General features: G+C 38.1%; 1 protein-coding gene across 2 annotated transcripts in view; it reads left to right on the top strand.

Moving 5' to 3' along the window:
- Positions 1-13,112, top strand: part of cfap299 (cilia and flagella associated protein 299) — a 508,258-nt gene that overhangs the window by 144,362 nt on the left and 350,784 nt on the right. For both annotated transcript variants that reach the window (XM_048601923.1, XM_048601928.1), the window contains exon 3: positions 12,164-12,254. In XM_048601923.1, the coding sequence (XP_048457880.1) occupies positions 12,164-12,254 (91 nt within the window). The remainder of the gene's footprint in view (positions 1-12,163; positions 12,255-13,112) is intronic.

Raw genomic sequence — 13,112 nt, 5'->3', positions numbered from 1 at the left:
TGGCCTGCTGTGTTCATCCAGCTCTACACCTTGTTATCTCTCTGACTCCACACAGCTAGCCAAAATGGTACGCTTCAACAGCCTGTCCTTATCCCTTTCTGACTTTAATCATTTATAGGGATTTAATCTGGAGATGGCATGCACAAAAGTTTTGATCAATGCTCTTAAGACTGACACACCACAACATTGAATGCAGGCTAAGCTGCAAACAGTACAATGCTTGGAGAACATCAGGGTTCTGCAACTAACCAGTTGTTCCAATTAAAGGGGTTTAAATCCCAGCTTTATAATGTTACCTTTCCCCCAGTAGTTCACCTGATTATAGAGTTCAATGCAGCCAGAAGTGAAGGAGAAATGACAGCCAGACTTTTAAAACCTCTGTAATGAGAGATTTACACACAGACATGCCCTCAAAAAAGTTTCCCAATGGTCATTACAAACATTAAAGAGAATTAAAGGAAAAACAAAGATCTACTTAGTATCTGAAGACACCATGTGGACTGCAAAGAAAATCCTTTGTTTGTCTGTCTGTGTCTCTCTCTCTCTCTCTCTCCCTGCTTTCTCATCAATCCTCCCTGTAAATTGAAAGAGTCCATTTGTTTACTACAGCTACTTGTTCCCTCCCTAACCACTGCCCTCTGCTGTGGAGATCCTGTTACATGTGCACAAGGGTATGCGATCCATCCAATCATTGAACAGTATTTGGTGTTGTCCAATCCACATGAGGACTGTGTGGAATCACACATTTGACCTTCCTGTAAAAGACAGCAGAAGATGAGTGTCATCATTTGTGGCATCTCCTTGGGGTCCCAGCTAGGATAAGGGAAATAGATCACTTTGTAGAAATCTAGCCTTATATTGTGCCTTGAGTAAAAACAAAAAGTGCTGGAGAAATTCAACAGGTCTGGCAGCACCTGTGGAAAGAAAAATAGAGATAACCTATCAAGTCCAGTATGACTCATTCAGAATCCATATCCTGGTCATATTGACTTGAAGTGCTAATTCTTTTTCTCTCCACAGATACAGCCAGACCTGTTGAGTTTCTTCAACATCCACAATATTTTGCTTTTACTTTGTTGTGCTGGGGTAAATGTGGGGAAATGTTTCAATTTTTTGTCCCTATTACAACATTTTTGACTGGAAGCATTATTTCAGAGCCTCCTCCTGTGTTGTCCCCATTAATTTCAAAGCCCTGCACTCAGAACCATTCAGGAATTTCATTTACTCTAATTGTGTATATAGTTTTTTTCTCTGTCTTTAATTTCTGTGTTTATCCCTTTCTTTCTGGTTTATTCTGCTCAGGGTCTGTGTCTGAGCACGGCATGATCCTATCAGGGTGTGGAAGCTGGGGATCATGTCTAACCCTTTGCAGTCTTTCCACTGGACCCCTGCTGAGCACTGATAGAAAAGCTTTCTCCATATTTGCTCCAGTCCAGCAAGGCACACCAAAAGATTACCTTTTTTCCCTTCCCTGGGACTCCAAAACAGATGGCTTTGGTTGAAGGTAAAGTAGTCACGTTCTGGCATCTTCCCCTTTATGAATGGAAACATGCGTTGCCGCTTGTATATGATTCCACAACTTTGCATTCTGTGATAATATGAAAAAACAATGAACATGATGTGTTTCCATTTAGAGTTTATTGCTACAGTCAAAGGAGGAAAGACTAGAGTTTGGTGTGGAGCAGGAGCAGCCTAAAAATAAAAAAAAGAATTATAAACAACGCTGAAATGAATGATGCAGAGAGGCAGTATGGAATGTAGTGTGGCGTAATCGAAGTCTGTTTTGAAAACTCATGAAAATTGCAGGTACCAGATTTTAGAGCAACAGAATGACCATTGTTGTGGTTGTGTCCAGGACAAATTCAAACCTAACCAGATCAAAACCAGTAGATCTTGTTCTGGTTTCACACTGGTTCATCTGGATTTTTCCCTATGGGATTGGGAACTATGACGAGTTGAAAATCAGCTGGCTGTGCGGTAATAATCTATTTCATGACAGGACCTGGGATTGTGTGGGTAGGTAATAGAGATGAAAAGAGGTGTTCATGCTCTGAAATTGTTAAGCTTTATGTTGTTTCCTATAGGCTGTAAGGTAGCCAAGATAGCACTGCACCTTCAACTCTAGTGCCTTGAGCACCATAATTTTAAACAGTAGAGGTTGAGCAGAGTTGAATCGTATGGGCTGTGCTATTTTCATTTGCATAACAAACATCAGAGCCCATCTCTAATGTGAGAGGGAGTGCTCACAATGCAGGGAAGACTTCTGCAAAAGAACGTTAGAGCAGTTTTTGTGCTAAAGGAATAGTGATTCAATACACTAAAACATTTCATAGTTATTTCTGTGTAACCTCATACAGCTTTTATTTTGAATTATAAGCACCATTTTATCAAGATCAAAATACTTTTTGTTTGAGGACTCTCAATTTTACCAAGGGCTTTTTTTTTGGGTTTTCGGGGATTCTTTTTCTCCATTCTCACTGATTCATTTATTAGGTGATATAGTCACATAGAAGCAATACTTTAAATACTATTTGTGTTGACGTATGGGGCATTGAGACTTTCACTGCATAGATTAAACAATTTCTTCAATGATCAATAACGCCACAATGCACACAAGAAATATTAATATCGTGGACAGTTTCAAAATTGACACAAGGCAAAAAGGATTCAACAAGAATAGATTTTTTTTCCAAAATAATTGATTCACTTCCACACACAAAAAAGATATCACCTTAAACATCTTTCACAGACTAGTAAGGTCAAAGCTAGTCTATTTTCATCACATATATTCAAAGTTGAAACAAATTTAAATGTGAGATTAACGTATGAGATCTGTAGAATGGATAGTAAATGCCTGATTAAAATGTTTCAGCTTTAAGTAAAACCAGGCATTTACTATCCATTCTACAAATCTCACACCTCAAATTTGACAATTAATGCACAGAGCATAATTTTCTCTCCCTGGAAGTGGAGAGAGAATTGGTGACAAGGAGAAAGTAACTAATATTTACTGTCAAATTTTTTTCATCAACAGGAAGACATCAGTTGAAAAATAAACTGAATAGGAATGGAAAGCCTATTTTTCCAAGCTATTGGTGTAACTTTGGTGGAAGCATCATTTTTTTTGGTTTCTGAGATGTGTACATTGCTGGATATGCCAACATTTTTCATCCCCCTAATTGCCCTTAAGGTGTGTTAACAATTGAGTGCTTTGCAGTAAGGTGCCATTTCAGAGAATAGCTAAGAGTCAACCTTCATGCTGTGACACTGGAGTTGCATATAAGCTCGGAGCAGGTAAAGCTGGCACAGTTCCTTTGTGAATCAAGTGAACTTTTATGACAATCCAGTAACTTCATTGCCGCCATTACTGACATTTGTTGTTGATTCCAGAATTAATAAAGTAACCAAATTCAAACTTGATGATGAAACTTGGCTTGGTTTGTTTTATTTTGTTCCTTTCTTTTGTGTAAAACAAAACCAAATCTGCAGCCAGGTATGTTTATGCTGTAGCAAGAAACTACTATGTTAAATAAAACAAACAAAATATGATCATTCAAGCCAGATTTCATTCTGGGATCTGATTTGTCCATCAGCTGAGGTCATAACAAAGGTAACCCCTCGATATCACTAAACTTCCATCAACCCTCTAAGATCCTGCACTTTAACTCTGTCTTGTGCATCCCTAATATTTGCTGATCAACCATTGCCAACTGTATATTCAGCTGCATAGGCCATACATATTGGAATTCCCTACTTAAGATCTCTTCATCTGCCTTTTAACTCTTCCTTTAATCCCACCTCTTTATCAATTATCAATCACTGTCCCTCATTTCCTTATGTCTCTTGGTGTCAAATTTTGTTTGATAACAGTTCTAGGAACTGCCTTGGGTTCTTTACTGTGTTAAAGGCGCTATGTAAAGCAAAATTATTGGTGTTATGGGCCAAATGTTGCAAAAGAAGTCTTACCCACAGAGAATCTGGCACTTTTTTCAAAGAGGCAGCACAAATATGATGGGCTGAATGGTCAATTTCTGAGATGTATGATTCTGTAATTAGTTTTATTCTTCAGTTTTATAAGATCTGGTTAGCAGTATTGATGTATATTATCTGTGGATAGGTTTCGCGCAAGTTTGAATCGTTGATAAATCATCAACTAGTTGTGCAATAAACCTGTGTCTGAGTACAGAACTAACTTCAAGCCCATAATGATAGACTGTCTCTTACAATAGTTTCCTCATTCTTAGCTGTCTATGCTGCTATGGTAAATTGTTTTTGGATTCTTGATGAAACAATTTTTATTTATCCGTGTCAGAATTGTGAAAGAAAATCATCAGATTTCTTTGGGATCAGGAAGCTTGAAGACTTGGGTCGTTTTCATTGGAAGTTTGGATAGCTTCCATCACTACTTCTCTGTTGCTCTTGACTGCATGACACATGAGTTTGCATTGTCTCCCGTTAAACCGTGTGACTAATTTTAATGTAAAATGTGAGAAGCTGACAGCAAATTGGTGCTCATTTTACATTCCACCCGGTCTGAATTTTTGCTGACTTTAATGGAAAGTAAAATTGAGTAAAATGTAAAATGGGGGCTGTTCAAATTCTGCTAGATTTTCTGTCAAGTAGGTTAGGCTAAAAGTATTCTCCATCATTCTGTCTTGTTTTACCAGTTCTCTATGTTTGACTTCAAGATACTTGCCATTGTAGTCAAAACCCTCACTTCATATAATATGAGCAGTTTCCTATAGCAGAACATACTTGCAGCGGCCTTTTCTCCTCAGATATAAAACTGCTTATTTTCTCTCGATTCCTTCTGTAGTATTGGAGAGCAATCCTTCAGATGTGACATGCCTGAATTCTCTTTTAATTAACATCACTTTGAAATCTCCTATTAGGCCTCCTGAAAAAGATCTCTTCCCTTTGACTGAGTCTTCAATTTCCATGTAGCCTCACTGCACACTTTTATTTTACCCCCATCTGGTATCCACTATTCTGCATGTTTTTCTCTATAAATCATTTTTTATGAGGAGGGCTATTGAAATGCATGCTTTTTTTTCATGGTGGCACCCTTCAATGATGTCCGAGTATTTGTACCTTGGTTGAGGTAATCTGTGCAATGATTAATGTACCAGCTTTGTTCTTTCAGTTTCCATATTGCTGCTGCTACTAGCATTAACCAGTGCATCCAAGCTGTGTGCTAGAATGTGGTTTTCAGCTCACGATATCAAATGAAGCACATACTTTCTTATTAATATTCATGCCACACCTCCACTCCCAGTCAAACATCATGCCTTTACAAGGTTTTTACAAGCAACCAACTGTTTAGATTGAGAGCAAAGGACCAGATTAAAAACAATGGCTTTTCCAAGGAGTGACAATGTCACTCGGATTGCCAGTCTTCCCCCCTCTTTATTTCACAAAAGGAGGGAGCTCCACATTCCTGACAGTAGATTCTGACCAGGGCTTCTTCAGAAATGGGGAGCTGACATTCCGTTCTTACAGTGCTTTCTCAGTGTAGAACAGTAAGGGGAAGGCAGATCTTTCCCCTTTTCACAGCTGTCAGTCACCATTTTCTGAAATTTAGAAAGGTCTGGCTGCTGTAAAAGAAGTGTGAGATTAGGGTGCTAGGAAGGTAGAATAACAGTTGGATAGGGTGTCACTTAGGTTAGGTGTTAGCTAGATGGGATGCCAGCCCTCAGGGTAAAGTTACAAATAAGTAGGATGCCAAGATTCCAGTTAGGTTGTCAGGTGTGATGGTGCCAGTGTACCGGGCGTTTTGAGCTGGGTAGTGCATAGGGTGAGTAGTATGTCAGAATGGTAGGGAGTAGGCTGATGTGTAATTAGGATGCCAGTTGTGTACAAGTATTGGTTGCCAGGTGCAAGGTTGCAACGGGGCCAGGTAAGTGGTAATGTTTAGACTAGGTCAAAGTTAGTGGAAGAAATCAGGCCCAGCAGACCACAACGGGATCATAGTTATCATATCCAGTTTGGGGAATTGGGTGCGAAACGAGGCAAGTAGAGAGCGTGTCCAGCGGTGGGGAAAGCGGATCAAGTGCAGAGTGGGGCGGGGGGTGGTGGTGGGGCGAGTTGGGGAACCTGACCAGCACTGGTGGAAGGAGGTTCAAGTATGGAGCTGAGGGTGGTGAATCAAGATCTGGCAGAGGTATGGTTGTGGGTGTGCGAGGTAAGCTAGAATTAGTTGAATTATTACTTAGAAACTAAAAATGTTTGTTAAGAGGTATCACGATACATCTCTGGAACAGGTTGGACTTGAGCCTGGGCCTTCTCACATTCAAAGAATGATGTTTTTCTGGAGTACCACAAGAGTCTCCTTAAACTCAGAAGTTTAAATATATATTTAATAGTTTAATTTTTCCTGAGTAGCTATTTACTAGGTTTCATCAGAACCCTCCGATTTAAATGTACATTTTTAAAGTGTTCCAGGCCTGGCGAAATAGCCTAGCAGAATCTTCAAATTCCCAGCAATCCCCTCAGCGTCTGCTGTGATAGGGATTCCACGGGAGCCTCATGTGCAACTCCTACCTATGCTGAAATAACAACTATCAGGTTATCGGAAAATCAGAGTTATTGCTTTTTACTGTTCTGACATCCCTAGCTCTGCCCATCTTTTTGTAAAATTGACAGTTTGAAGAAACTTTTCTGAATTTTTCTAGTTCTCTTTACTACTAACAGCAAAGCTGCAACCATATGTATATCACAGATGTTAAACATAATTGGTCAAAAGGCCACTCTGTATAGAGTAATTACAACAAGAAACTGTCAGTGTTACAATATTGGTATAAACTACCTCTATATGTTCCAGTGTAAATGCTCACTGGCATGAAATGAAAGTTGATATCCTTCCAGCCTTTTCAGTCTATGACTGCCATAACTACAGACAGGTCATTGAAGTTTATGTATATTTGTGAATATTTACATTTTTCTGTCAACAATGTATGCATCATAAAGTTTAAGGTTTGCAAGTGGTGTGAATAAGCTTTTTTTTTTAACCTATTTGCACTGTAATTGAAAAAAGTCGAGATCCTATTTGGATTGATTCTGGAGTTAACAAAATGTGGTGATATACAGAAAACTAGCTGGGTTTGGTGTCACATTGAAACCCAGCTATTTGAATAACAACAGGCTATCCACAGAAATTAAATATTACAGCTCTGGTTAGCTTGAGTGTCAAACTTGCGTGACCTTTCTGGAGAGAAATCTGGACTGATGCCTTGACTATTTTAACTTGCCTCATCTGCACCTTGCTACATAATCTGCCACTTGCTTTCCTCAGAAGTCAGATGTAGCTGGTTTTCAGCATGTGGGGGCAGTGGGGTTACAGAGAGAAGGATATTGGGAGGCAGAAGGTTAATAGTGGGGATGGGCTCAAACAATTCAATCGTGTGGTGGGGCGAAGGAAGTGCGGGAAGTGGGAGACCTAGTATTTACTTATGGGACCTGAAAGAATAGTCGAATTCCTCCCAGCTATTAGTAAACAAAAATAATGATACATTGTCAAACCAATTCTTGGTAAGCTCCTCTTGATATCATGTTTCCCTGGCACAACAAGACACCTTGCTGAACAATAAAACTATTTTAGGGCCCTATTTATTTCACAGGTCTTTGGCCTGGATTTTTTCTCCCATTGCATCAGATGAGTTAGAAAATTTGGAAAGATGCAAGGAAACACAGAATTTATGATCTCTGACTGCCCAGCATACCCATAATGTCACCAAACCCTTCCCTGCTGGAAACTATCCTGATTGACTTGTTTAGATTCCAGTTGGAAAAGAAAGAGTGTAGAACAGGTTAGGCTTACACTCCTGGGTTGCGGAGGGCATGGTGGTGTGTGGAGTGCTAATCAGGGATATGCCTACCATCTAGTGGGGTAGAGAAAATGTTGTTGGGTGGGCAGGGATGTCTATGACTATCACAAGGTGGGGGGCTTGTAACGTCAAATCTTGAGGGTAGTGGTTAATCAGAGACTTCATGATTAACTGAGGCCATGGATAAGGAGAGCCTGGAAGGCATCATAAAGAAGGCAGAGAGCAGATAGGAAGAATGGTATGTGGGCCGGGGGCAGGATGTGGGTATTGATGGCAGGATTATTCATGCAAACATGTACAGTTCAGGACATAATTGAAGAGGTGCTCACCTCCTTGATCCAAATCCTCGCTTTGGCTTAGCCACTTGGATTTCTGAGGCTCAGGAATTTCAAATGAGAAATAACAACAAAGTTTACAATGGATTAACCTTATAAATTCCTGCCTCATCACTATATTCTAAATCTTTCTCACTTCCAGTTATTTCGTGAATATAATTATGTCGCTCACTCCAATAGCCTTCCTGTTAACTCTGTTTCAAAATTCAGTTGCTCCATTAAAGCTGGAGGTGAATAGTTTTGGTGGGAGGTTGAGATTGGTTTCTGGTGTTTAATGCAGTTACCTCCCAACTAACCCAAATCCACAATTTTTTGAGGTTAAAATTATCCCTTTGATTTTTGCAGATTTGTGAAGCCCTTATAGGCTTTTGGATGTCTATTATATTGTACACTTGATCGTCGCTGCTTTACAGCATCCGCAGTTCTTTCGGTTTTTACTTGATTGAACAGTTTGAAATAGCCATTTGTAAGTAGTGAGATCCCTTGAGTTTGAGCTCTGAGAAAATTCAGTCACATTTTAAAGTATTTCTTGCAGTATTTATAGAGGAAAAGATATAATCATAGCCATATACTGAAACATGAGATCTTGAGTGGCCTTGACAAGGCGCAGGTTGAGAGGATATTTCTTCTGTGGGAGGGGAGAATCTGGAACTAAGAATTAAAGTTTAAAATTAAGCACTGCTCACTCATGAAAAATGAGGAGAAACCTTTTCTCACTGGTAGTCTGAAACTCTCTTACCCAAAAGGCAGTGGAAGCTGAGTCTTTGAATATCTTCAATGGAGAGATAAAGATTCTTGATGACAAGATGGTGAAAGGTTGAGTTTACACAGAAATATGGAGTAATCAGATCAGTGGTGATCTTGCTGAATGGTAGAGCAGACTTGAAAGTCTGAGTGGCTTACTTTTGAGGTGCGGTAAAAATTTTTGTGATATGGCTGAGTAAATTTGGAATTCTCCAATTTACAAGAAGGTAGTGGAGGTGGGGTCATTGAATATTTTTGAGGTGGAGGTAAATTGATTATGACTATAAAACATAGAAGTAGGCCATCAATGAGATCACGGCTAGTCTGATAATCCTCAAATCAACTTTTCTGCTTTATCCCCATAGCTTTTGATTTCTTTGCTGAGTAAAAAATCTGTCTATCTCGGCCTTGAATATGCTTATAAGACCATAAGCTGCAAGAGCAGAATTAGGCCAATTGGTCCATAAATAAATTTGATAAATGTCTCCTGCTGAAATCTAGGACTAAACTAGAGATGGTTAAATCTTCATCCAGTTGAGCTATTTTGGTTAACAATCGTTATCCAACAAAAATCTAAAGTTATTGTGAATAAATGGGAACGTGGAGTTTTAAATACAAATGGATCAACCATAATTTAATTGAATGGCAGAACAGGCTTGAGGGGCTGAATGGCCCATTTCTGCTCCTAATTCAATGTTCATATATGTGATTCATATGTCCTGGTCCTAAATTGTATACTTGGAATTTGTACGAAGAAAACCCTTGAAGACAAGCTTAAGTAAAACCAATACCTTCAGTGTGAGGATTTTATGTTTCTCTTGCTCTGCTGAACTCATGTCTACAAGCCTAGCCTATCCAACGTTTCCTCAAAATAATACCTGCCCATTCCAGGTATTAATCTAATAAATCATCTCTGAACTACTTCCAATGCATTTACATCATTTCTTAAGTTAGGAGACCAATATTGTACAGACTACATTGGATGTGGTCTCACCAATGCCTTGTATAATTGAAGCATAGTCTCTTTACATTTATATTCAACTTCCTTTTTCAATAGAGGATAACAATCCATTAGCTTTCCTAATTTCTTGCTGTGTCTGCCTAATAACCTTTGGTGATAGATTAAACCGCATCCAGATCTCTCTGTACCTCCAGAGGTCTGCAATTACTCACCTTTTAGATAATATGCTTCTTTTGTATTCTTCTTGCCAAAATGAACAGTTTCATATTTTTCTATGTTGTATTTGATTTGCCAGATCTTTGACTACTCACTTAACATCAGCTTGAAAACGGACACATTTTATCAAAGCTTGTTCATCTTGTACTCATCAAAACAGTTCACAAGAGCACCATTTCAAGTGGAGAATGTTGATTGGTTGGCAAGTGACTGTTAGAGGTGCTGTCATGGCAAATGCATTCATTAATGATGATTTACATTTAACTGTCAGGCTTTATTAAAAGTAAAAAAGGAATGTTGACTCTGATTGGTCTGGGTTTTGCCCTGAGAAATGAAGCAACAAATAGCTTTCATTTAATTTATTCTTCGTGTGTAGTATAAATATTGATTTTTGGTTTTTTTTGCATTGGTGATTTTTGAATTGTTGGTATGAATGCAAAACGGAATGTGTCTTTTAGCAATACTGAGATAGGGTACTATCAAATGACTATTTCTATCCATGACCCTTTGTAGCCACTTTATATCCTCTTCTCAACCTATCTTCATGCCATCAGCAAATTTTGGAACCATGAGCCCTTGTTCCTTCATTTAAGTCATTTATATAAATTGTAAAACCAGTAAATCAACCAGTTCCCCTTTACCCACAGCACAATTTACTTCTTGAAACCAGTCGAATAGATTAGTTAAACATGATTTCCCCTTTACAAAACCTTTAGTTAGTTCTACATGATGATCCTGAACCAGTTATAACCCTGCTGAAACCTCTTCAATAACAATTTCCAACTGCAGTCCTATGACAAATGTTAAGCTAATTGACCTGTAGTTTCCTGGGTTCTGACTCCCTTCGTTTTTAAATAAAGGAGTTATACTTACTGTTTACAGGTCTAATGGTAGTTTCGAGGAATCGATGGAATTGTGAATAATTAAACTCAATATATCAACTTTGTCACTTGCTGTTTCTTTTAAGACTACGATGAAGTCAATCGGGCCCTGAGGACTTGTCAGCCCACTGCTTCAGTGATCTGCTCATTACTAGGTTCCTGGTGATTGCAAATTTCCTGAGTTACTTGCTGCCTTTCATTTCCTGATGTATTAGCTATTTTTGCAATGTTGCTCGCAACCTCCATAGTGAGGACTAATGCAAAATACCTGTTCAATTCATCTATCATCAACTTATTTCCAATATTAAGTCTCCGGACTCACTTTCTATTAGATCAATGTTTACTTTGTTAGCTGCTCTCTTTTAAATATCTATAGAGACTTTTTTCCATTTGATTTTATATTTCTAGCTTGCTTTATTAATCTTTAATACTTTTTAAATATTCTGTCCAATCTTATGACCTATACTTCATCTTTGCATAAACATATTATTTTTCTTTAAATTTCATACTACATTTAACTTTTTTGGTTAAACATAAATGGTAGGTCCTCCACTTCAAATGTTTCTTTCTCACAGAAATGTATTTATTCTGTCTATTCTGAAATACCCCCTTATTTGTCTGCCATTGCATCTCTTCTGACTTTTCCGACTTGCCAGTTTTGCCAGATTGCCAGTTTGCTTCAGCTAGCTCTGCTTTCATACCCTAATAGTTGCCCTAATTTAAATGTAAAATATGAATCTTGGACCTACTCTTCTCCCACCCAAGCTGAATATATAATTCAATTATATTCTGATTGTTGCTGGATGCCTTCACAAATATGTTATTAATTAATCCTGTCTCATTACATAACACCAGGTCTAGAACAGCTTGCTCTTTGGTTAGCGACTGAACATGCTGTTCTAAGAAATTGTCCCAAAAGGAACTCCTCACCCAGGCTACCTTTGCCTGTCTGTTTTTTCCCATCAGTATGTAGGCTAAAATCTCCTACGAATATTGCCGTACCTAGCTGACAAGTTTCCATTATCTCTTCTGCATTCATACCAATTTCTACACAAATTTTGTACTTTTGAATTCCACGTGTTCCCATGTTTGTCTATTGTTGACAAACATATTCTTTTGATGTCAATGTAAAATTATATTTAACAGCATGCTTTGAAACGTGTGTTTAAAAAAAAAATCATTTACATTATTTTCTCCTTGCAGGATACTAGCAAGTGCAGGAAAAGACCTGAAAGATAATTTCCTGATAGCACTGGCAGAGCGAGAGGAAGCCAACCGGAGCGGGAGAATGGCTGTGAGTGCATAATTAAGTGTTTAAGTTGTATGTAAATTATTTTTATATAGGAGGAAACTGCACAAGGATTGAGCTGTAACCTTAACATGATTTATATACATAATATAAGTGCAGTGAAATTAGTCATCAGCAGTGCTGCAAAACAAGCAATAACATACCACTGAAAAGAAAATTAGCCAGGGTCTTAACCACGACTTGTTTCTCATCCACGTTGCAGTATCATTGATGGACATTTTCACCCCCAGGGTCTTGTCAGAAAACTAGACCTTCAAGGCTGCTTTAGCTGAAATGTACACTTACACCATTGACTCTACTTAAAATATATATCAGCATTTTACATCACTTTACAAGCAGTTTTGCCTGGAGCTTTCAGGTGTGACCAATGAATATTCCGACAGAGGAATGAATTTCCTTGGGACTTCTTTTGGTCTGCTGGAATAACTTCAGCAGACATTTACTGGGAGCCCTACATAACATGCTAAAGTGAGAAAAGCATCAAGAAAATTCATCCATGATATTTTTAATTGTGCAGTGTAATACTGTAATGGTATTAAAAAAGGGATTCAATACAAATTGTTCAGATATTCCTTTAAATTCGGATTAAAATTATCTCATTTTTTATTTACACTTTAACTTTGACCAAAGGAATTTGCAAAAATGCAATGTAAAATATGCTTCAATTTAGGAATTCCAAAGGAAATTTACTGCTATAAATTAAGGCACAATTTATTATTATGTATTTTGTTTAATTTCCTTTTTATCGTATTCACTGCTACAGTTGCACAGATGACCACTCACCAAGGGTATACTACATACTTGGTCATTCTTCCCTACTTGATACAATAGTTACAGTTATGT

Source organism: Rhincodon typus, chromosome 1, assembly GCF_021869965.1.
Source record: "Rhincodon typus isolate 14 chromosome 1, sRhiTyp1.1, whole genome shotgun sequence".
NCBI classification, from domain to species: domain Eukaryota; kingdom Metazoa; phylum Chordata; class Chondrichthyes; order Orectolobiformes; family Rhincodontidae; genus Rhincodon; species Rhincodon typus.
This window is presented reverse-complemented; position numbering and strand designations above follow the sequence as displayed.